The sequence below is a fragment of the Pinus tabuliformis genome, chromosome 1_1 (genome assembly GCF_031772625.1).
Source record: "Pinus tabuliformis cultivar Carrire ecotype Pingquan chromosome 1_1, CPIR1, whole genome shotgun sequence".
Taxonomy (NCBI): Eukaryota; Viridiplantae; Streptophyta; class Pinopsida; order Pinales; family Pinaceae; genus Pinus; species Pinus tabuliformis.
Window position 1 is genome coordinate 839,960,556 of NC_142297.1, and position 25,917 is coordinate 839,986,472.

At 36.6% G+C, this 25,917-nt stretch overlaps 1 protein-coding gene across 1 annotated transcript; it reads right to left on the reverse strand.

Moving 5' to 3' along the window:
* Positions 1-21,381: 21,381 nt before the first annotated feature.
* Positions 21,382-25,357, reverse strand: LOC149216776 (uncharacterized). Its single transcript, XM_089392846.1, has 4 exons — positions 24,755-25,357; positions 22,889-23,225; positions 22,456-22,514; positions 21,382-22,332 (listed from the first exon to the last, which is right to left on the reverse strand). Exons 1-4 carry the CDS (start codon positions 24,938-24,940, stop codon positions 22,312-22,314), a joined length of 603 nt encoding a protein of 200 aa, XP_089248972.1. The 5' UTR covers positions 24,941-25,357; the 3' UTR covers positions 21,382-22,311.
* Between the last annotated feature and the right edge of the window lie 560 nt (positions 25,358-25,917).

A 25,917-nucleotide genomic window follows, 5' to 3' on the forward strand; every position in this document is an offset into this window, starting at 1 on the left:
GACTTTACCACTTATAAAGTCACTTTCACTTTATAAAGTCACACTTAGGAAAAAATTTATTTTGGACACTTTTCCTTATGTAGAGACTAACCCAAGGGAAACCACTTGTCTAAGGTACATTAAAAATCAACAGTTCACTCGCTCACACAATTAGCCATTTTTTCCAAAAATATGTCGACCAGACCACCCTCCATCAGTCGGACCTCCACTGAGCTTCACTGTGTTTGATTAGGTGATCAGTATTTAGCTTAAAAAAAAAGTTGTCGGAATCATTCAAAACATTAGCAATCGTGTCTGTCTCAGAGATACGATCCCAACACAACTCGCTTCACTCAAAACGGAGCTCGTATGAGAAAGATATCGTGTTTTTTCTGCTTTGCCAAACAAAGGAATTTTGCAACAACAAAAAAAGGTACAGTCATTGCACAGTGAGCAGTCCGTACTACTAACGTGGCAGGTGACTATGCAGGTCAAAGGTTGGTCAATGGCCAGTGGGGTCTCGCCAAGTGGCTCAATTTGGTTGGTCGACAGTTTGGTGAGTTGGAGTGATTTCATTGGACATATGAGGACCAATGAGGAGGAGACATGTGGCGAGCCCGGAGGCCGCCATGTGTCCCTCCCCAATGGACTATCCATCAGCGCACAGTGACAAAATGTATTATGGTAGGGTAGGGAGTCGAACCCGTGACCTGCATTGCACAATCCCAACGCATTACCACTACGCCACACAATTAGTTCTTACAATACTATGGTTGAAAATTGTATTTGTTATGATATACATGGTGGTTTGGGGGATGACAGGGCCAGCCCCGTGGGCCATCCCTCTCCGCATGTGACCACACCATGAAAACCGACGACCAACTCTAACCATAACTACACGCTTAGCGCTGATTATAGGTTTAACATTAATTAATCCATGTTTAACCGTTAATAAATTGCAGATTAAGTTGGCGATATTCTTGGCGAGTCCAATAAATTTGGGATTTTCTCCAAATTTGGTGGGATTAACTGGAGTTTCTCCAGTTTTAGTGGAGAGTTCCTAGGGAAAATTGAATTGGCCATAACTTTTGCAATTTTTGACCAACTTTGGGTCAGAAAAAAGTCATTCCTAGATGATTTTGATGTTCTGAGCAAATTGAAGCATGTTTCAAGAGCAGTAGAGCATTGCAAACAACACTTTTTTCCATTTGAGCTAATACAGAGGCCCAAGCCATGGAAGCTGGACCAAGGAGATGTAGCCTAGGAGGGGTGAACTCCTTTATCAAAACATTGTGTTAAGTGTTCATTTTGATGGTTTGTTGTATATTTGTTTGTTGTTGTTCAACACTTTATTTACATGTTATTTTTCTCATGAATTTGACATAAAACTTGACAAATTTACCTGTTACATTCACAAACACCATAAAGGAAACCTATGCACATAAAGAAAATGATGAGAAATTATTTTTAATTCTAAAGTTGAAATTAGCACAGCAAAACTAACATTCAACAACAAATCAGCATAGTCTCATCCCTCAATGACCAAACATTGTTGCCCAGAATTGTGCAGAGCTTGAGGCTGCTCTCGAGGCAGTCTGCACTACAGAATCCTAGAATCAACCTAGTTGACTATCACCCAGAACAACGCAGAAGTTGCCCAAGAAGTTATCTCAGTCCGTGTTTCTCGCAAGCCTATCCATCAAGCCTCCCGCTGGTCAACCGGAGAATTTGACTGGGCAGTGACCCAGGGATGCACTCATCCCCACAATTGCACAGAAGTTGCCTGCCTGCCTACTTGCATTGCCTGAAGAAATTACGTAGAAAAAAGGGACAGGCACCCGCTACCTGTCACTGCATTGTCTCTGGAAATTGTGTAGTTTTGTCAATCAGTCCCCCTATCGGCCTACTTGCCACTCCTCTTTAAAATTGTGCAGTTTTCTTGGACAATCCACCTGCTTCCCAACACCCCGCCCAGCTCGGAAACTGCGCAAACGTGTCCTGCATGTATGCCTCCCAGATCTGTGTTGTTTTATCCAGCAAGCTCCTACAGCCCTCTCCTGGCCTCCCCTGGAAATCTGTGCAGTTTTCACTACCAGTGCCTCCTGCTACGCAATTGTCTTCCCTGGAAAAATTGTGCGGTTCTGGCTCCTAGCTGAGTTAGATCCCGTAGATGTCATTGTTGTTCCGGACTACTCAACCTAACCTCTTAGTGACTTTCGCGTAGTTTTTCCCGACAGTGCCTCGAAACCTCACATCCCAGCCTAAAATGTGCTTTGTGCTGTTTTAGAGCCTTGTCCTTTCTCCCAGACACCTGCACCCAGAAACGAAAGACAATGCATCATGGTAGACTAGGGGATTTATGGATTTGATATCATCTCATCATGAGTGATTGCAAAAACAGGTACATGGATGAGACATGGCATGATGATGAACGAGATGAACAAGGAGTGCATGCTAGAAGACTTGCTCGCAGTTGGACGAACACACGAAGCATACCAAGTAGCAAGCGAAGGAGACACATGCGCATGCATGAACTATCAAGCGAACACCAAGACCATTGAAGACTCTGCGCACTCTGTCATGCAAAGGTGAAGTTATGGTACACCACGGCTACACTCATCACTCAGCAGCACAACAACTCGACACGAACAACACATCCAACATGTGCATACCTGCAATGTCATGTCGAGTTGTGTCATGAGTCGCTTCAGCCACATCACTACTTTGCCACATCGTGGAAGTCCAAGAGACCCACAGATGAAGTCAAAGAGTCATGTAAGTCGAACAGTCATGAGGGAAGTCGAACAGTCACAAGGGTCAGTTTCACCCTTGGCTATATATAGCCTTCATTTGTACATGCAAGGGACTTTTCACCTTGGCTCCTCCCACATAGCCTTCAGAGTCTATAGTCTTTTCTTTGAGAAGCGAGCAGTGGCTCCAACGCACCGCTATTGGGGTTAGTGATGTATGGTGCATGGATGTGTTTTGGAACTTTCACTTAATTCAGAAACCTGCTAACAGGACATCACGTTTTCACACATGTATTGTATTCATTTGCAAGACTATTCTTTAGACACTTGTAATGCATGTTGCTTTAACTTGTACTAAGATAGTTGAACTATTGAGGTTGTTTTATTGCATATGTTGTTGGAAATTTGTTGTATCAGTTGTTAACGTTGTCTCGCCCATGTGGATTATTCCACTGGACACTCAACATATTCATTCTTGTAAACTTGTTATAACGACCATTGCACTCGTGTGGACTATTCTGTTGGGTGTTGCACGTGCTATATGTTCACTTTGTGTTTGTGACTACTACATCGATGTGGAATACTCCGCCAGAAATTGTGCCTGTCATACGGTGTTGTGTGTTTCTAACAGAGTTGGGACTATTTCCTTTTGACTTGAGACTCACTCTCACCCTCTCCCTCTGCAGTGAAAGAACTTAGACACAAGCTACACTAAACACTCACCAGGCACACAAACCTCGTTGTTTGAAGACTAAGTATATCACTCTCATGTGCTAACAAGCAAGAGCGAAGGCATATCTTTAAGATAATGGCAATCGGGCCATCATACCGGAGGGGAATCCTACACTAAATAGTGTGAGGTCTAGTTGGGACTTCATACCGAGGAGATCCCCTGAATGTTGGTGGGTCCAACACCGTGAACAAGACATTAGATTGATTGGTTGTTAATTGGGTACTTTCATTCCTGACGGTGCCATGTGAGTTGTTTATCAAAGTTTAATTTGTCATCAGTTGTGGGGGGCACCAGATCTATAATTTTTGCAGTTACATTACAGTGAACTATACTTTTGCTCGAGAGTGTTTTCTCAAGTTAAAAAGTAGAAGACCTAGTGAAGATAGGTGGAGCCAATGAATTCTTGGGCCTTGGAACTAGGTTTTATCAAAAGAAAAAGACAATATGATGATGTGCACTTGCTCAAGAGAGTAGCTCACTTGGGGGAAATGCCTCAGAATCCCTTGCTACCATAGAATTTTCTGCTAGTGTGTTCTCTTCAAGGATCGGGGAAGAAGACTGTAGGCCAAATCATGGCAATGTTGAGGAGGCAGAGTCATCACTTCGAGATGGACTTTATCTTTAACTATGACGTTGGTCTATCTACATGGCATCTGATTGATTCAATTTCGAGAAAACAATTGTGGATGCCTATTATGGATGGTGTAGGTCAAGAGTGTTTTCAAATTTTGAAGGAATGATGTATATGAGATGAATATATCAATCAATTTAGTTAGAGTCTTGACTCTTTCTTATTGGTTGGGAATGAAATGTGTTCTTCAATATGCAACATTGTGTCCTTTAACATCTCTTCTTTAGTGGAGATAAAGAGTACTCATTGCAAGTTTGAAGTTGTTTTTGTTTTTGGGTCTTCAAATTACTAAGTCTCCTTTGTAGAGGTAATGTTTATAGTTTTATCCATTGGGATGGATTTTCAAGAGTTTAATACCTTGAGATGGAAGCATTTTACTCTTCACAGAATGGTTTCAAGTATGTTTCCCTTGAATGAAAAGTACCAAGGGCATCTGCGATGACTTTCATGTTTTGTTTTAGTAGAATCCAATGTTCTCCATTTTGCAATGGTGGGTTACAATCTGATGAATCCCTATTAATCCCTACCTATGGAATTTGGTCCATGCATCTAAGAGAAGCCCTTTGGGACTAGTAATTTTTGTTCCTCCAATCCGATTGTGAATATCAAGTAGTCTCTGAGAACTCTCAACTTGACATAAGATCCCTTTGGCTCATAGGATTTTTTTTTAAAATCTATGGAATGTAGAGTAATGGCTCCCTGAAATTTTGTGCAACATGGGTCAAGTTGTGATGTCATTTGAAAATAGTAATATGAAGTATGTCCATTACACATGCGTAGAAAGGTTATTGAAATGATCTAGAGAAATGGCATCTAGTAGGATTATCACAGATTCCGAACATCCAAAAAAATAGTATCTTAATATTTAGAGGAAAAATAAGTTTATAGATGCTCTACTTTGAATGTGCATGCACTCAATCTTCAAGTTCGGCATGTGGAAAATCAATCTCCCAAGGAAGAAAAATGGTACATGAAAGTTTAACTATCTCTAAATTGAGCCTTTTTTAGATGATTCAGAGTAGTTCTTGTTTTCTCTTACAACTGCCTTTTTGTAATGGAAAAATGCCTCCAAAGTAAGATTTTGTGATCAAAGTAGGCTTTCCTATTATTAGTTTATGTTGTCATGAGTGTGAAATTCCTAGAACATCAAAATACAAAACCCTTTTTAAATATTGATTGTCATTTTCCAATTGATTAACATTTGTTTTCACTGTGGGTTATCACTTATGGGAAATTTTCTTATTATGTAGTTCTTCTCACAACAATTTTGTTAGCTAAATTAAAATTGCGATCTATACAAACCTCGAGAATTCTTCTGTGGCTTATCTCCTATTTTCTGACTATAACCTGACATAGCTTGATAGTCAATTTATGTTGAGACAATGTTTTAATGCAGGAAGCTAGAGCACTGTTGGGGCGACTCGAATATCAGCGAGGAAATGCGAAGTAGAACTTCATGTATTTGAAGGAATAAACATCAATCCAATAATATCCAAGATGAGGTGGGCAATTGCCAAAAATGTGCAACATTGGAAAGGGTGCTCTTGTGGAGAACACACTAAGGGTATGTCAATGCATGTTGTCAATCTGTTGCTTGAAGCTAGTATATCTTAAAAGAAAAATCCATGTAGAATCTGAGGAAGCCAAGAGATACTATTCCAAATCTAGACTTGTATTTAAAGTTATTCAAAATTGTGTTTCGTTATTGGGCAGCAGGAAAACAAATTATGGTTTTATTAAAAAAATATTAAGCAGAGTAAAAGCAAATATTAAAATTCATGTGAAGGAAAATTAAAAAATAAAACCCTAATAAAAAATTCCCTGCTGAGTAGGGGGACCCGTCAAATTTAACCCTTGATACCCACCCTTGCCACATGGTGTATCTTCCAGGCTTTAGGGTTTACTGTTTATTTTAAATATTTATGAATTCTCACTGTTGTAACCACCTACTTTGAAAACTTTGACGTATGGTTGTCGTCGTGATCGAGAGTTATTTTTGTTTATTTCTACATAAAAGAGTACAGGCATTTGGTGCGCATGTGGTTTCCAATTGTGCAATCAATAGTACAGTTGTTCATGTTTTAATAGTTGTTACATAGTGTTACGAGAAAGAAAAATGCTCAAGGTATATTGCATTCTAAGGGAAGGAGCAGAAAGAGTACTTAGAAAAGATTATCAGTTTCGCTGAATTGTTATATTAATGGCCCGGGCATTGCACTCCCCTCAAGAAAATGTTGATGATAATTATCCTCGGCATTGTTTTCTACCTCTTGCTTTCTTCTCCAACCTACCTAGGTAAATTTGATAAATCCCTATATATGTCTTTGTTAGAAGACGCATTGCTAGGGTCCACATTTCTTGCCTTATTTTATAAATCCCTATATATGTCTTTGTTTACCATAAACCTAAGCGACAAAAAGAAAATGCAATGTTAGGGTTCTTAAATTTCCCAAATCTTGCCTTAAGCTTGATAGCTTCTAACCAATGAGCTTAGAAGTTGAAAACACAATTGGGTTATGGTCTCGATTGTTAAACACCTAATCCTCAAAATTAAGTTTGGATTAGTGTGTTATGGTGATTAATTGTTAGAGTCCAAGAAAACTGAGGGACTGAATCAACGGTTTTCTTGTTGTATTAATATGTATATTGTGTACATCATTCGTTCATTAGTTGTTAGAGTCCAAGAAAACTCAGGGACTGAATCAACGATTTTCTTGTTGTATTAATATGTACCTTGTGTACATCATTCATTGAGATCAATATTTAATATATAGTTGAGTTTGGTTCCAATTTGTTATCTTACAGTGGTATCAGCAGAAGTTTACCCATCTATATATTAACTTGAGCCACGGTTATGTGGAATTCTTATAGAGCGTTGGTGAAAAAGAGTAAATAATATGAGAGTGTTGGTTGAGCGTTGGTGAAATTTTTTGATTTGTTTAACAATGGCATCATTGCTCTATGTATTATGATTGCGGGGTTTCCTTGTCTTGGTTTTTGAATTGTCTTTCAGTCATGCATTGCGTCAGAGACTCCCAGGATTTGTAGTCTCTCACAAATTTTCTCTTCCCCGGAGCTGGCTCTCTGAATTTCTATTTCAAATTGATTTGGCTGGCTATCGTATTTCTGCGAGACCTGAAATTTTTATGATTTGATAGAAATTACAAAGTGTCGCAGTGGAGAGTCGACTTGCCATTGGTGGCAACCATATTTTTCCACGTTGTCGTTGATTAAAGACTCCTGAAGTCAGAGAGTCTGTGACAAAGGAAGCTCGATCTGTTAAGGGAATGTATGATCAAGCAGCTCGATTGAAGGAGACAAAGTCCAAAGGCCAAAGCGGTCCACAGCCGGAATCACAACACTAGTGTGTGCATTATCCTATTGTGTATTGTTCATCTCTATAAAATCTCAGGAGATTTCACGTCAGCGGACGTCGATTTTTTGGCCACTGGTGACTCAAGACCTGTGAAGATTTGAAAAGATCGGATGGTATCGCATTGATAAGAGAACACAAGCAAAAATATGAGGAACAAAGGAAGGATAGGTTATATTTTTATAGAAGTACTATTAAGTTCCATTAATTTTTGAACAAATTGCTGCCTTCAATTATGAAACTAAACTGCAGTCTTTTCTAAAATTCTGGAAACCAACTGCAATAATTTCCTTAAATTAAGGAAATCAACTGCAGTTAATAAATTTATTGTTGGGGGCTACTGAAGTGATCCATTACTCCATCTGGAGTTCTCTACCTTGATCTGTGGAACACCTGACACATAGCCATCAGAAGCTTGATGGAAGCTTGGCTATAAATTCATCTGTTTGGTCCCCAAGCTTGCATCTCAATTTCCCTTCAGTTTTTACACCATCTAGCTGAGAGAGCAGAGCTTGGAAGTGCCTTCAGAATTTTTGTATTCTTTTCTTTTTGCTTGGATTGAAGCTGGAGTGCTGAAGAAGAAGCAAGTGGACTGTGGCCTGCATCAAAAACATCACCAATGGCTGGAGGTAATTCTTATTTCTGGGCATTAAGTTTTAAAACGATTCTTTCAGTTATTCCGCATATAGAATCGTTGTTTAAACTGTAGAATTTTTACATTTGGTATCAGAGCAAGGTTTATCTCTGCCTTGGTGTTCTCTCGCCGCCTCCGTTTCTTAGATTTTGGTGATCAATGGGGATTTTATATTTTAGATTTTATGCATAACATTCATAATTTGTATCCGCAATATAATCCAAATACAGAAACAAAATCTGGCAAATAACATAATGCGGATGTTACCATATATCCTCGGTAAAATGCGTGTCCAGAACTGAGGCTCTAATCAGAAGAACAAAACCCCATGAATCAAAATCTTGTGACCATATTCGAAGCACCAAGTAAAATATTTGATCGACTTACACAAAATGGTGATAATTTGTCATGGATACTTCGTGTATATCGTTTCCAAGGCCGCAACTTAAACGGCATTATTGATAAGAGTAGATTACAAATTTATGCATCTGATCTGTGAATTTTGTTCAGCATGATCCTTTCAAAGGTATATGCTTTCTATCATATTTGTTTATTAAGATGATAGCCCAATTCAGAAAATTATCAGAATCAAACTATGCTCATAACATATATGTCAATTGTGGAGTTTTAAACAAGAAGTGCACGTCATGCATTTTCTTTATGAGAAGCAGCAAGGAAATCGGTATAAGTGATGTATTTACGTTATAGAAAGGTATCGGGAACAATGATTTATTTATTCTCTGCCTATATTTTCACTATATTCTAATAACTACTTGAAAAGCTTCCTATGTGCGTTGGGAAATTCAACGAAGGTATACAGCTCCCTTGGCTGAACGTGGTGCATTGAAATATTTTCTGAAGTAGATCTCTAATAATTGACTTTTCTATTTCATATAAATTCTCCCTTTTTTCGAGCCAATCTGTAACCGCTTTATAGCAGCCCTTTGCCTTTGTTGTTGCCATAACCTGAGATGGGAGATGGTTTTGTATTGTGTTGAATTTTTCCTTCAAGTATGTATAAAGTGTTGGTATTCTGATTTTTGCTATTCTATGTATGCGGGATTTTGAGAGATTGAAATTCTGCTTGTATACCGAGTCTTTATTTCTCATTCGGGCAATCAGTTTTTTAATTTTATGTTTATTTCGCATGAAGTTCAGATTTAGCGTTATTGAAATTTAATTTAAATTTAATTTATCTTGTGAGCAAAATAGCTTGTTTGATGGTCTATTTTTGTTTTGTTTATAAATTGAACAGACAATTTGCAGTCATTTACGGTAATGATCACTGCTTTAATCTTAATTTAGATTTTGTGAAGAATTATTACAGTTATACGGAGTTTATTAAAATGTCATTTTGACTTACTCCTTTCAGTAAACATTATTTTTCTCTCTGGTTAAGTTTTGTTTATGCAATAAAATTAATGTTTAGTGATCCATATAATTTTAATTAATTAGAGAATAGCCACAGCATCTTTAATTAAATAAAATTATATATTTTGATTGGTTAGATCACATAAAGATTATTTAGACATTAAATTGTAATTAATTAGACTGAATATAATAAATTTTATCCCACAGGAATTTTTATTATATTTATCTAATTAATTAGGATAAAATTTCATAACCTACCCACAGGAGTTATGAATTAATAAGTTTTATCATAAAGTTTTATTGAATCTGTTTGAATTGAAAATTTAGCCCACAGGCAATTTTTATGTCATTAGATTCAATTCTTTTTAGCATGATCTACATTGAATATAATAAATTTTATCCCACAGGAATTTTAATTATATTTATGTAATTAATTAGGATAAAAATTTCATAACCTACCCACAGGAGTTATGAATTAATAAGTTTTATCATAAAGTTTTATTGAATCTGTTTGAATTGAAAATTTAGCCCACAGGCAATTTTTATATCATTTGATTCAATTCTTTTTAGCATGATTTACATTGGTAAAACATGAAAGTTTATTAAGCCTCAATTTTAACATAAGCATGTGATTCTTTATTTTGATGCAGTAGTACAACCTGCAAATTTCTCTGAAATTCGTTGTGACATTCCCGAACTTAACGGAGATAACTATAAGGTTTGGAAGGAGAGGATTCTCCTTCATTTAGGGTGGATGGACATAGATTATGCTATTAGGAAAGATGAACCATCGGCACTCACTGATACCAGCACTACAGCGGACATCGCGCTTTATGAACGATGGGAGCGATCCAATCGTCTAAGCATGATGTTCATTAAGACTAAAATTTCAGCTGGTATTCGAGGTTCCGTTGATCAGCATGAAAAGGTTCGAGACTTGTTGAAGGCCATTGATGATCAATTCGTCACTTCAGACAAGGCACTAGCAAGCACCCTAATCATGAAGTTCTCATCCCTAAGGCTCACCAGTGTGAAAGGTGTGCGCGAGCACATCATGCAGATGAGGGACACTGTGGCTCAATTGAAGAAACTTGAGGTTGATATATCGGAGTCCTTTCTAGTGCACTACATCCTGAACACCCTTCCGCACCAATATGGACCTTTCAAAATCTCATACAACACACATAAGGATAAATGGTCAATTAGTGAACTCATGACCATGTGTGTTCAAGAGGAAGAGAGACTGGTTATGGAACTGGGAGAGAGTGCAATGTTGGCAACGCGTGGAAAGGGAAAATCTCAAGCCAATCGGAAAGGGAAAGGTAAAGTACCTCCCCAAGCCGATATCAAGAAGGTTTCCAAGTGTTTTTCAACACTCGGCTTCCATAGTGGAAGTGGCAATCAAGGTGTATGGCTTAAGAGTTTCATTTCTGGGCTTAGAATTATGGATTCTATATCTAAGCCATTGAGAATATAGTGTGATAATTCAGCTGTTGTTTTTATGGCTAAAAACAACAAAAGTGGGAGTCGAAATAAACACATCGACATTAAGTATTTAGCTATAAGGGAACGTGTTAAAGAAAAGAAAGTGGTCATTGAGCACGTCAGCACTGACTTAATGATCACTGATCCTTTGACTAAGGGCATGCCACCGTTTAAATTCAAGGATCATGTATTGAATATGGGACTTGGTCCCATTATGTAGTTTCTCATTGTATGGACAATGTTATTTTAATGAAATTCTTAATTATTGTGATGTTTTTTCTCATATTTATGTGCAATTTAAGTTGATTTGAGAAAATTCATTTAAGAAGGACTAAGAATAAACATAAGGTTTATTCATTAAGAAATTGTTGCCACATAAATTATAATAAGAATAAATACATAGTAATACATGGAAGATAATACTCGTCATTAGAGGACTTATCGCCATGATTCATGTATCTATTACTTAATACAAATTATCAATGGGTTTTAAGTTGAGACATTAAGTTTGGAAGTATGGACCAAGTGGGAGAATGTTAAGCTCCATTAATTTTTGAACAAATTGCTGCCTTCAATTATGAAACTAAACTGCAGTCTTTCCTTAATTTCTGGAAATCAACTGCAGTAATTTCCTTAAATTAAGGAAATCAACTGCAGTTAATAAATTTATTGTTGGGAGCTACTGAAGTGGTCCATTACTCCATCTGGAGTTCTCTACCTTGATCTGTGGAACACCTAACACATAGCCATCAGAAGCTTGATGGAAGCTTGGCTATAAATTCATCTATTTGGTCCCCAAGCTTGCATCTCAATTTCCCTTCAGTTTTTGCACCATCTAGCTGAGAAAGCAGAGCTTGGAAGTGCCTTCAGAATTTTTGTATTCTTTTCTTTTTGCTTGGATTGAAGCTGGAGTGCTGAAGAAGAAGCAAGTGGGTTATGGCCTGCATCAAAAACATCACCAATGGCTGGAGGTAATTCTTATTTCTGGGCATTAAGTTTTAAAACGATTCTTTCAGTTATTCCGCATATAGAATCGTTGTTTAAACTGTAGAATTTTTACAAGTCGTGAATGCAAATTGATATTTGAAAAGGAGTTTAAAATCAAAATGTTTTGGTATTGATACAACCACTGCTAAGGAAGATTCCAATGACAACCTATTACAGTAGTTAAACCAATAAAACTATTATTTTTCTAGATCAGACTTCAACTTCGAGACCTGCAAGCGTGCCTTCTCAAATCGATGAACTTTAGAAGCAATGGCTTTACCATGCAAGGAATCAATAGTTGAATTGAGGCTTCTGTGATCCATAATATTTGCAAAAATAACTTCGGCGTAAATCACATGTAGACAAACATTTGTCGACGCGTTTCGAACCAACTAGTGTGGTTCAACTTGTCCTGACGATGAACCACACTAGTTGGTTCGAAACGCGTCGACAAATGTTTGTCTACATGTGATTTACGCCGAAATTATTCTTGCAAATATTATTTTGCCATTACATTTTTGCCCACTGAACTAAAAAAAGGTTGCATTGCCAGTTTTAGAAAGGTCATTTATGCTCGGAGTCTATGTTACTTTGACTGTTTGCTCCTTCGTGGGAGAATAGATCACTGCGATCAAATTTTCAATTGTCTTTTTGTTTAAGCTTCCAGTTACAATAATTAAATTTTTATCTATTGTGGAAGTATCATGTTGATTTCTGGTAGCCTTTGCAAAGTCAAGCTCAACAAAAGACACCAAGTCAAATCGTGTGGCACTTGGATCTCTCAGACATTGTGTTGCTTCAGAAGGTGCAATCATAAGAGGTTGGGTAACGAAGTTCCCTCTGGAGTTCTATATTTTCAATTTAACAAGGTAGATTGGTGTGAGTGATTGGAGACTTCCACAGTGAATCATATTGTTGGATATTTCTGAAATTGCACTGTGTAATATAGTTATCCATCCGATATTTTAGATAATGACTCCATCAATCATCACACCAATAAATTGTTGTCAAAATTGGTTAACGACCACTTATTTTTGGATGAATAGATATTTTGCAATGTGTGCGAATGAAATATATGTCCCAAGAATAAAACAGAATTATGAAATACGAAGACCGTGCTCGGTAGAAATTTCCATGGTTTTACTTGGGGGTTTCGCAGACAAAGATGTATATTATCCTTGACTTATGTGGTTAAGCAAAAAATTGACAGTGAATGTATGGCAAACACACCCTTATCAAGGCAGGCTGCCATTACAGGTTTTGAATTCAACCATATACTTGGGTTTACCTTTGGTGAGAAATCAACATCTTCGATTGGTTCTCACGGTGATTTTTTGGCCAGTGCCTGTTGTGGTATATTCATCTTGTGGTGTTATATGGATTCTGGAGCATTTGATGTTTTTTGAAAAAGGCCTTTTGAACACACTGAGCTAAACTAATTGAATACGCTGGGCTCCGCACTTAATGTGGAAGGTTCAAATCTCGGAACAGTTTTCTGTTATATTTTTTTCTTCTCCCCTCTTTGACTGACACATTTGAAATTCCTTATTGTAGGCATAATTATGAAGTTTTCAGCGTTGTGCTCCGAGATTCAAATCTTGGAACAATTTTCTGTTATATTTTTGTCTTCTCCCCTCTTTGACTGACACATTTGAAATGCCTTATTGTAGGCATTATTATGAAGTTTTCAGTGTTGTGCTTTGAGATCTATCATTGGAGGAATACATCAGGGTGCTCTTGAGATTCGTCGAGAGATAGTGTTATTTTACCATATGAGGTAATGCAGAATATAAAAGTAACATTATGTTATTGTTGCTTAATTGGTATATGAAGTAGTTTTAAGTGAACGAAAACTTGAAGGCGTATGGAAAAGTTTTCTATATTTATGTGAAGGCACCTTTTAAAAAATTAAATTAACAAAAAAAAAAGGTGTTGCGGTTAGAAGAGTTCATTTTGGTATATTAATGTTCACAGGGTTACAAGTTCAAATCCTTGTCAGCATAATTTTGGAAGATTTTTTTTGAAGTTGTGATTTATGCTTGAATTTGTTGAAGTTGAAATTACTTTGTAAAATGGGTACATGATCGGTTGAATCTGGCATCCTATTAAATCATTGTAAATTTGTTTGTATTGGATTTATTTTCGATGGTCGCTAACACCCTTTTCAAAGTTGATTGCAAATTTTTCTTTGATAGGACTCCAAAGAAAATGGCCAACTCAATGATTTGCTACAATTATTAAACAATCTACTATTTATTGTTCATAACAATGTCCAAATAAGTAAAGACACACTCTATGACATCCAACCATGTTTGAAAAAAGCTCAAAGCAAAATTGAATTCTTGGAGCTAGAGTCGCAATTACAGCGAGATGAACTTCAAAAGAAAAATTGTGATTTTGAAATGGTGTTTATTCAGAACAACGCTCTGTTTGAGCCTGATTCTAATCTACAGCCAAGGATGGATCAATCTATTTCAAAAGAAAAATTGGATGCAACTGAAATTCTTGATGAGAAACTTTTCATTCCCAAAACCTTTATAAGACCGTGGGAAGGGTTACACATAACAAACACAGAGTTGGTTTGGGATATAACAAAGATGTCCTGGATGTATATTTTCATATTCTTGATTTTTCTAAATCTATACAATTTTGTAGTGTTGGATTTATGGATGGTTTTGTTCCAGAAAAAATTGATCGATATCAACAACGTAATAGAGTTGAACATGTGAAAGTCTAGTGTTTTGATTTTCACCCATGTGAGCATTGTGGAAAGCGCAATCATCATTCAAACAAATGTTCCAGAAAGAAGACTATTGCAAGAGAGAAACTAAATTTCGGATGGATTGCTTCTTGGGATTGGTAAAAAACAACCAAGAAGATTTACAAGTCATACAACAGGATATGTTCGAGAGTGTTGACCAACCTTGCAGTGATGAAGAATACTTCATCTTCTCACCCTATATCCGACAAGGGGGGAAATGTTGATTGTTTGCTACAAGTTCAAAGATGTCAAGTGAGCCTAACTCAGCGATCTACAAGTGAGCCTGAGCCACAACCTGTACCAGTTAGAGTCAGAGTTGTAGCCAGGAAAACTTCAATTTTTTTATGGAGTTGTTTGTGAACGAGCACTTCCAAATTCATAGTTGTTCAAGGAACTACATTGATGTTTCCAGAGTTGGCATTTTTTATTGGTTTGAACACTGCTATGAAGGTTCCGGATGTGGGTATCATTTGTGGTTTTCTCTTAAAAACCATCATCATTGGCTTGTGTTAATCCTTGAAAACCATTTCTGAAAGACATTCAACTCTTGGTTGAGATACATTTTTGCATTTTGAACTCTCATTCCTAGACTTTGATATATCCCTTCGGATCAAGCGAGGAATGTTAGACACCTAATCTTCGGGATTAAGGTTGGGTTAGTATGTGTTATGGGGATCAGTTGTTAGAGTCCAAGAAAACCCATAAATTGAATAACGATTTTCTTGTTGTATTAGTATGTAGTATATGTACATCATTCATTGAGATCAATATTTAATATATAGTTGAGTTTGGTTTCCAATTTGTTTTCTTACATGGATTGGTGCGAGTTTACTAGAATCGACCCACGTTTGATTCTTAGCTCACCTGTTAACAGTTACACATGTGGGTTCCCAAAGGGGCTAGGAGTATCTATCCTAATCGAGCCAAAAATTTTGTGGTTTATGTTAAAAAATGTGAGCCAAAGGCCTGTGTGGTAATATTTCCCAGACTGATGGGATTTTACAACTCACCCCTGCCCTTTTGGGGACACTGGTAGGGATCACAGTGATCACCATGAACAAAATGGGTAAACATAAATTTTTAAGTCTAGGCCTAATGAGCATGCCATACTTGCCATACAAGACCCCCTTGTGCAGGGATACACCTACCTTCACCTTTTGGGTTTTGGTCGTAGTCTAATGAGGCTTCAAATTTGCTTGGAAAACCATGGAAATTTCAATAATATTTTGATAAAATCTAGGATTTTTTTTTTGTAAATCCAAGTTACATCTGTGAAGCTTCAATATTTTGGGTGCCCCTGGGGTTTTTTATGGTGTTAAATCAATTTCCACCTTAAAAACAAGATTCAAGCAGTCCTTATGCCAGATTTTTTGAAAAAAAACAATTGTGGAATTCCAACAATTTTTTGTTGTCTGGGCAAATTTGTCACTTCAGTTGACAACATCCTTAAACTTGTGACACAAGCCAAAAGCATTAGTGGATAACAATCGATTATTAGAATAGTAGTGGTGTAATGCTCAATCAAAATAGTTTTGGTAGTGGGCTCATAATGATAAAAAATTATCAAGCATTCACCCTTGTAAACTCAAAATGAGTATGTGAACACTATATGTTTAAACAATGAAATTATCTGGCTCAAAATCATAATTATCATGTTTATGTTACACGAAACGTCCCCCCTTCCTCCCCGACCCTGTCTCCCCCCCAAAGGATCCAAACCGGGATCTATGTCCCATATGGATCCGTGTGGGATCCGTCGTCAGATCCGCGATTCAGAAATCGGGAACCGTGGATCGAGCTGGAAAACATTGTTCTTGGAAATACGAAACCATGCCAGCTCGATCAACAATTTTTTATTTCTAAACCGTGGATCCACCTTGAATCCATGGCAAATCAGACATGGATTTGTATGAATTTGATGCTCGACAGGTGGTTCTGCGATAGCTTACCCAAAAAAAAAATATTTGTTTATTTTTCTCTAATTTGAGTTGGGGATAGGTATAAGTTGAGTTAGGGAAATAATAGATGGGGATAAAACTTATTACCCGCTCATTTCCTCACTCTTGTATTTTTGGAGAGCTTGGAGAAAAGAGGAGAAGAGAGCTCGAAAAAGAAAGACTTGAGGAGAGTGAAAGAGAAGATCGAAGTAGTGAAGGAAGAGGAGTTGGAGGAGTAAAGAAGGACTTCCATTTAGAAGAGCTAAAGAAGTGCAAACCCCAAACTCTCTCATTTTTTTCTCATTGTTATTTGTATCCGTTCTCCTCCCTCTCCTACTCTTTCCCATTCTTTCTTTTTGCTCATTTCATTGCAGGTTGTCCATCTATATTCATATTCCAAAATGGTGTTCCTTTGGCTTATATGTATCATTCCACTTTTGAATTTCATGATGGCAAGGAGCAGTAGGAATAGAAGAGACGAAGAACAAGAGGATAGTGGTCCCCATATGAGTGACACGATGTATGACGAGGAGGAAGGGTTTGAAGAGAACATTGAAATGCTAGAGGGGAAAGCTACATTGACACCCTTATGGAATTATGTGACCAAACTTAAAGGAGGAAAAGGTGGTGGAAGCTACAAGTTTTTGTACCTTCGTGGTTGTCATGGAGGAAAACCATATAGTGGTTCATATACCCGTGTGAGGAGGCATCATTGTGGGGTGTTGGATAGTGATGACAAAATGGTGTCATGGGGATAGCCATTTGCCCAAAGGTTTCAGCGGAACAAAGAAGAAAATACATCCAAATAGAGGAGGTTGCACAACAGAAAAACATGAAACAAAAAACTCATTCTGAATCAAGTGCAACCTCTAGATTTGGTAGCTCATCTCCTCATGGTACTTCTGCAACCTCTAGAAGTAGAACAATAATAGGGGATTTCCTAACTGTTGTTGGGAGGGATTATGTGGAAGGAATGATAGTTCGGTTTCTTTATGCTTGCGGTGTACCATTCGATGTGCTTCAATCTCCCTATTGGCATGATATGGTTAAGGTCATCAATGAAGCCCCAAAAGGATACAAGAATCCCAACTATGAGAAAGCTAGAACAATGTTAATAAAAAGAAAAAACAAATGTTCAAAAAGTTTTCACACATTTTACAAAAGAGTGGATCGATTGTGAGATATCCATTGTATCAAATGGGTGGACAAACATTAGAAACCATCATTTGATAAATGATCTTGGTGTTTCTGCTAGTGATGTAGTGTTTATTGCATGTCATTACTCCTCCATCAATGCAACTTCCCAAAACATTGCAGATATCTTATTGCAATCAATCAAAGATGTTGGTCCTAATAATGTGGTTCAAGTGATTATTGATAAATTATGCAGCAATTATTAAGCGTACTCATCCACACATCTTTTGGTTCGAGTGCTTGGTGCACACATTGAACCTTTTGATGCATGATATTGTGAAGCATAAAGAATTTGGATGGATTAATGAGCTTTATAGGAGAGGGAAGCAACTCATTAAATTTATCAAAAGGCATGCAAGGGTAAACTACTTTTATGGCACCTACTCCAAGTTGTAGTTGTTTAAACTTGCAAAAACAAGATTTGCAAGTTATTACCTCACCTTTAGGCGGCTAGTGAAGGTGAGACAAGCTTTAACTAATATGGTGACCTCTGAATCATGGGAGGACACTAACATTGATAGAGATGGTGCTAATGTAGCCAAGGACACTATTATTGACAGTTACTTTTGGTCACAAAATAAATATGTTTTGCAATTCACCAAACCAATTTATTACATGATCAAGTTTGCATATTCAAATCAACGAATAATTGGGGAGGTGTATCAGCAAATAGATAGCATGTTGGGGCAAATTAAAGACATTGTTGAGCTTAGAGATATCACCTTGTACAATTATATTCATGCAGAGGTGGAAAAACAATGGTATATGCTAAACATTTCATTGCATACCCTAACATATGTTATGACACTTAAATAGTATCATCCATCATGGCTTTCAACACCAAGACCTGGGGGGAGCAAGAGAAAACCACACCTAGATCCATAGGTTCTATCTGGTTATATGAAAACATTTGATAAACTAGTCCCTGATAAGGAGTCTACCATGCTATGGAAACATTTGAGCAACTATACGCTTGGCAATAGTCCATTTGGGAGCATGCATGCAATTAGAGGTCAAGAGAAATTATCTTCTCTTGAATGGTGGAACATGCATGGAGGTGCTACTCCACTTCTACAAACTTTGGCATTGTGAGTGCTAGCATGGGTGGTAAACACTTCTTCCGTAGAGAGGTGTTGGAGCTTTTATTCTTTCATCCACTGTGTTAAAAGAAACAAGTTAAGTTTAGACCAAACTGATAGCTTGGTTTATGTTCACTACAACTTGTGATTGTTGTCTCATTACTGTGATGATGCAAAGACTAATAAAGACCTTAAGGTTTGGGACAAAAATCCAAAGGAGCCCAATTTTGAGGATGGAGTGTTGCGATTATAGCAATTGGAAGATGCTCTTATCCAAGATGATGATGATTGAATTGAGATACCACCCCCACCCGTTCCCTTGGTTCCTAGGTTCATGCTTCAACACCAACAACAAGGGCTTCATCTTCATCAGTTCCACTGCCACAACTTCCAAAGCTACCATCTTTTTCATTGTCACCACGTGGAGGCTCACATCTTGTTCGTGGTGGAAGGAGAAGAGATTAGTACATATATTCACAGTTCACTACTTTTGTCATAGATTAGACTTGTGACCTTGTTGTGAATTTGAACTTTTTTGTCTTACTCTTCCTAGTTAAGTGTGTACTTGAGTCTTGGTGGTGGCCAAGTGGCCTATTCTGTAAACATTATTATTTGAATTTTGGACATGACACAAGGTAACAGTTGCTCACTTGCTAGATAATTTACTTGAATGCCTGATGATTTTATTTTCTAAATGTTTTATGTTTTATTATATGCGTAAAAATTTGATGTATGTTTTTAATCGCTAGAATCTAGATGGTTGATGCTCGAATAATTAATCAATTATGTACAATGGAATCATGGATGCCATATCTATCTTTATATTTGCTCAAATAATTAATCATTAATGTACAATGGAATCATGGATGCCATATCTATCTTTATATTTTCTCAAATAATTAATCATTAATGTACAATGGAATCATGGATGCCATATCTATCTTTATTTATGTAAAAATATGCATGTTTTCATGTCTTCTATAACTAATTTGGTATTTGGGATGTTTTTCTTGAATTTAAATGCAAATATATATACATGATGCTTCACTTCCTAGATTTTTGGGAAGTGATGCTTCTACATCCCCACTTTGTGCAACATTGCTTCATCCACAAACATTGCTGTGAGGTAGCTCCATATCAATGTGTGTTTAATATCAACATATGTGAAGGGTTAACATATATCAATAACTTTGTGTTTCACAATATCAGATCTCAGGTATTTACATAGAGGAGCATTTATCTTAAAAGGTTTTACTGAAATTTCCTCTTTTTACACAATTCGTCTTATCCATCCAGGTTAAGAACTATAATTCACATTGTACTTAACCTCCCTCTCTTGACCCTTCTTGAGATCCACAATGGGATCTCAATGAGTATGGCCTTTCTTGAGATCCACAATGAATATGATTAGAGTTGTATAAATGTTAGGAGGAATTTAATGTCAATGGAATTATGGGGTACCGTTTTACAGTGCCTTTGATTGAGTTCTCTTAAGTGAAAGTGTGGGTCATCAGCAATCAGAGAACTTACTTTTACAATGCACTCTTGCTCAGAGAGATACAAAACTATTGCCAATGCCCATTCCTCAAAGGGAAACATCACTAGTACAATCTCAGCGAAGCCCATTTGCCACACTCACTAAAGTGCCTGCGCAGGGTAAATGGGATTCTCAATAAAGAAAGTTAACGCATCTAGAATGATCTAGAGATTAAAAACCGCTCTATCCAGCATGCATGGCACCAAGTGTAATGAACATGAGAAATGATAATTTCAAAACCGTGATATGAAGAATGATATACTCAATGCAAGTGAAAAGTATAATCCCCTGTTAAACCAGGCAGGAAGGACTAATAAGAAGAATGATATACTCAATGCAAGTGAAAAGTATAATCCCCTGTTAAACAAGGCAGGAAGGACTAATAAGAGATGTTAAGTAGTCCTAAACCATAACAAAGATCCCATAACATTTTCAAAATTGGTCCATTTAATAAATGAATAATGAAATTATCTCAAAACTCCTAAGAGCTTCTAAACCCCATTCTTAAAACTCTTGATAGTCTTAAATATCGAAACTTTGATTGATCCGAAAATTCTTCTACAGATTTACAATACGAAAGAGTTCTTTTACATATTCACAATAGGGAATATTTGGAAGACGTGTAACCTGAAAAGTTACAGGGCATGGAAATGTCCCTTTCTAGCATAGGGATGCAACTTTACATCAAATTCCACAGGGTCTAGATTAATAATAAGAGGCACCTTTAAATTATGCAATTAATATATGACAGCTTGAAAGAAAACATTAAAACTAATAAAACGTTTTTCCCAACAGATTCAAATCATCGAGAAAATTATACATTTTCAAATACTTTTCTTACATTTCACTCAACCACCAAATTGTTTGATTCTTTGAAATTCAACCACCAAATGCTGCTAGTAATATATATAACTGATTTAGTCACAGAAATTAAGTTAGACATCGGTAGTTTACATGATTATATATAATTTAGTCACAGGAATTGTGACAGAAATTGAGACATTATATGAAACAATGTAATATATGATTTTCCAGTGAGACATCATATGAAACAAGATTACATATTATATCTTTCTGAATTCAACCTATTGGATACAGCGACTTCCATCATGTGACACATAAAAGATAAAGTCATAATAGTATCTGAGGAAGTTGACCGTGTTCTCTTCCATCGCTTGAAAATAAGCGTCTGCTTGTCCTCTTCGCAGGTTATGATTCTCTGCCCAGAGTTTTTAATACCACCACATGAGTGTTGAAACTCCACAACATATCTCTAACGGCCGTTGCTATTTGCTGGAATTTATTTGGTTGGCTTTGTCAAACATCTCATTGTACATTTCCTTATTTCATAAACATTTGTTTATATTTTTCACTCTCTACATATATTTGTGTCATGTTGAAGCTCATCTTTGCCAAAAAACATTATCGATGTAAATGAAGGCTTGACGCCTGTGTCAAGCGCAGTGAGAAGCAACCTTACCTTCTTTACTATTTTCATATCTTTTGGTAAGAGTTGTTAAGCTCATCTTTGCCAAAAAACATTATCGATGTAAATGAAGGCAGGCACTTTCTGTACTATGACACTCAACTCTATCTCTCCATCTTTATAAATATAGATCTCTGGAATAGGCTCTTCAAGTTCCATCATATCTTTTAATATGCATTTCTGTAACTCTATTATTTTTGGAGTAGATTCTATATTCTCCAAAGCCCCAATCTTGGAATATTTACATCCTTCTATGTTAATTCATGAAAGGGAAACATTTGGAAGTATGGTTTTACCCACTACTCCAAAATTATGTAAGATAACTGCCACTGGGACTTTTTCACTTTCCCATTCCAGAAGGTCAATAACTTCGTTCAAAAACTCCTCAATTCCAACTGTTTCAACAATAATAAAAACCATAACTGTTAGTGATTTTATTTTAATAAATGAATAATAATAACCTTATTTCAAATAAAATTAATAATAATTCATTCCATAATATATAGTAATATATTCACCTGCATGTTCAGGTCCAAATTTATCAAATGTCTCTCTGAATATGGCAGTCGAAAAGTACCTACAACCAATGGCATTTGATTAAAACATTCATTGTTATATAATGGTGAATCCTAAAACATATGACAGAATTGTCATTATGATTTTGTAAGGATTAAGCGATGAGGGGCAACAATGGTTCTAGTTTAAACCAAACATCATTAAAAGGAAAAACAGATTTTAAATTTGTTTAGATTATTTACCAGTGTGAAAAACGAGAATACAACCAAAATTGTATGGTTTCAACTTTGTTATCATAATTTCTGGCCATATTTATAATGCCGCCCCTTATAATTTTAAACAACCCAAACTAATTATATTCTCCTCTAAATTATAGATATTAATAAACTACATTTCTATTTACGAATAAGAATCCAATTAGTGCTCTGTACTCACCTGGTAAATTTAGAAGAGTCAATTTGAGGGCAGGAGTAAACATTAGAGAAGCTTTCACTATCAACAGTATGGCTTCTCTAAGTTTATTTTCCATCATTTTCTTTAATCCAGATCGTTCAGTAGGATGCCGAAGATATTTGAATAATCCATTTATTTCCTCCAAGAGATCAAACCACTCACTTCCATGGGCTAAAACAGTTTCGAATCTTTGCAAAATGTTTAGGAGCACAAGAAGCCCTGCAGTAACCGAGTGTGCATGCCTTATTTCCTTCAGGAGACTCCAATCGATTGTATTTGCTGAATTAGAAGTAGAACACTGATCTGAAAAGATATCGTTCTGCCAAACACCATAAAAAAATTATATTTCATATGAAAAAATTCACAATGCTATCAGAAAATTTAAAATTTAATTCACTTTTAATTTGATTAAGAAATTTTGATGCAGAAACAAAGTTTGTTCCCTCCTACAAGAACTCTTTCAATTTCAATAATCCTGATGAGCTTCTAGGCCAACACTCTTCAGTCGACCGTTGTTGAGATGAGTTTTTCTAAGAAAAAATGAAAACATATATTCAATTTCGTCTGACAGTACAAATTAACAATATATCAGTGATCTGGAATGACATACTTCTGCGCAACGCTGTAAAAAGCGAAAGAACTTATATTTCATATTAGCAATTTCACAATGCTATCAGAAAAAATTAAAGTTAGTCGGGGCGGCAGAGTTTATTCCCCTCCTAAACCGGAAATACATTCAATTTCGTCTCACAAAAAAAATTAAGAATACGTCAATGCTTTTTCGCATGATAGAATTTTGGTAAAAAGTTTTATCCAGGGTGAATTGAAATCAAAATGAAGACCAGGGGAAGAGAAGCTCCAGCATAGCCTTTTAGTAAAAAACAAATACACCAAGAGGTGATGGGTATCTTATATCGGTTGTGCATAACAGCTAAGAAAACTTCACTCTGGCTGGATTTTGACGTATAATTTTTTAATAGAAGGCTGTATAGATCTAAGGTCATTTCCAGATTTTTGAAGGTTTTGGGTCAACTAAAAGGCCTCGAAATCCTTGAAATTTGAAAATCGATTGAGGTGTGGAAGAACCATGCCCTTTAAACTTTGACACATAAACCTACACCAGGGATCTCAATTTCTGCATAAGATGGTTTTGGGTAATTTTTATTCCAAACAGAGGTGGCATATTATATGGGTCATCCAAAATATTTCAGAAAATCTCATTGTCACCGGGATCTGGTGAAGTAAAAAAATCAAAAAAGGTATAGATCTCGCTTCACGATTTTTCAAGGTTATTGAGGGTTCCAGAGGCCATGAGAACCCTTGAGGCGTAAAGTAAGTCTTTGGATCTCTGATATGTCAATATATACCAGGTATCTAAATTTTTGGCTTGCGATTTGATCGGAAAATGGGTAGATGGGTAGTTTTGGATAATCTTTATCTTACACAGAAGTGGCATATTATATGGATTATCCAAAACGGTCTGGAGAATTTCATCGTGACCAGAATCTGGTGGAGTAAAAATTTCAGAAAAAAAACATAATTATAAACCGGTTCTGAGATTTTCAAGGTTTTGGGTCACTTCAGACACGTTAGAAACCCTAGGCGTGGCTCAAAAAACTTCTAAAACCCTACGTCTGGAAGAACTATGTCCTTGAAACTCTGACATGTAAATTTATACCAGACATTGATAACAGAGTGAAAACAACAAATATCTATCAATATTATAGTTGAATATTGAAAGTAAAATAGGGAAAACAAGCCAACCGTAAATGATTTTTTTATTTGAAAGAAATAAAAGAAAAAAAGTATTCAAAGAAAATAGATGTGAAAGATTGGGATCCGCCTTACCTTGTTGATGAATTTCAAAAGATGAAACATATGGTGGATTATGCTATCCAGATCGAGATCCAGAGTCTCTGTAGGAGCTTTTTGTATGCTAACATGGGGTACTGTTCGAAGGCTGTTGGAAGAGATGTCTTCTGCTGAAGAAGAAGCATGAGAAAGTGATGCAGGGAGAAGGATTGATGAAAGCATTATAAGAGCTTTTCTGTAGCAACCACTGGAGGAGCGGCGTTATGAGCGTTAGAAATGGTATACTGTGTATTGGGAATTTGCAAATATGAACGAGTGACAGAGGACACCCGTACCCAAATCGCTCTGCAACTCCCCAAAACTATTCAGCGATGTTATCAATCAGATTGCCAGTATGAACAGATAAATACAGAGAGACATGGCACTTTTACTTTGCAGTGTGGACCAGATCTCATTCTCATCGAGATTGCTTTAACCCACTCTGCCACTGACAGATTCTAGATGTTGGCATCAAATGGTTGAGTTCAGGGACAAGAGAAGACCATTCCATAGCTATACCCCACTCCCCTTTTTTCAACGAAAGTTGCATCCACGTTACATTTTTTCAACGAAAGTTGCCTCCACGTTACTGAACACAGCTGTATGCCATTCAAGATTCCCTGACAAAGTGAAAGTCAGGCCTGGAATTTGACGTCCCACAGGACGTATTTTTTATTTTAGAATGTATTTGACGGCACGGAGAAAATTTTCCACGTCACGTTAGACGCGTGGTATACCTTCTCAACCCGTCGTTTTGACGTTTAATTTTATTTAAAAAACGTAAAAATCTATAATACCTGTAATACTTATCTCTTGAAGTCTGTGACTATTGTACTAGGTTGTCATACCGGCTATGGTTTAATTAATCCCTTGTGTGCATCCCAGCCTCGAGTATGTGACTATTGTACTAGGTTGTCATACCGGCTATGGTTTAATTAATCCCTTGTGTGCATCCCAGCGTCGAGTATACGATGCGTTCTCCAAATTAATTGTTTTTCCTTTCCGCCGTTCAGCTTTTATCCTCCATTCGGCCACGTTTACTGAAATTAATTGCTTTAGGTTTCATTACCGTAAAATTCTGCAGTTTTTGTCAAGTCAAGCGTACGAGTGAATCTTATCGGGATTGTGGAGTGTTTTGAAATTCGAAAAAGCTATGAATT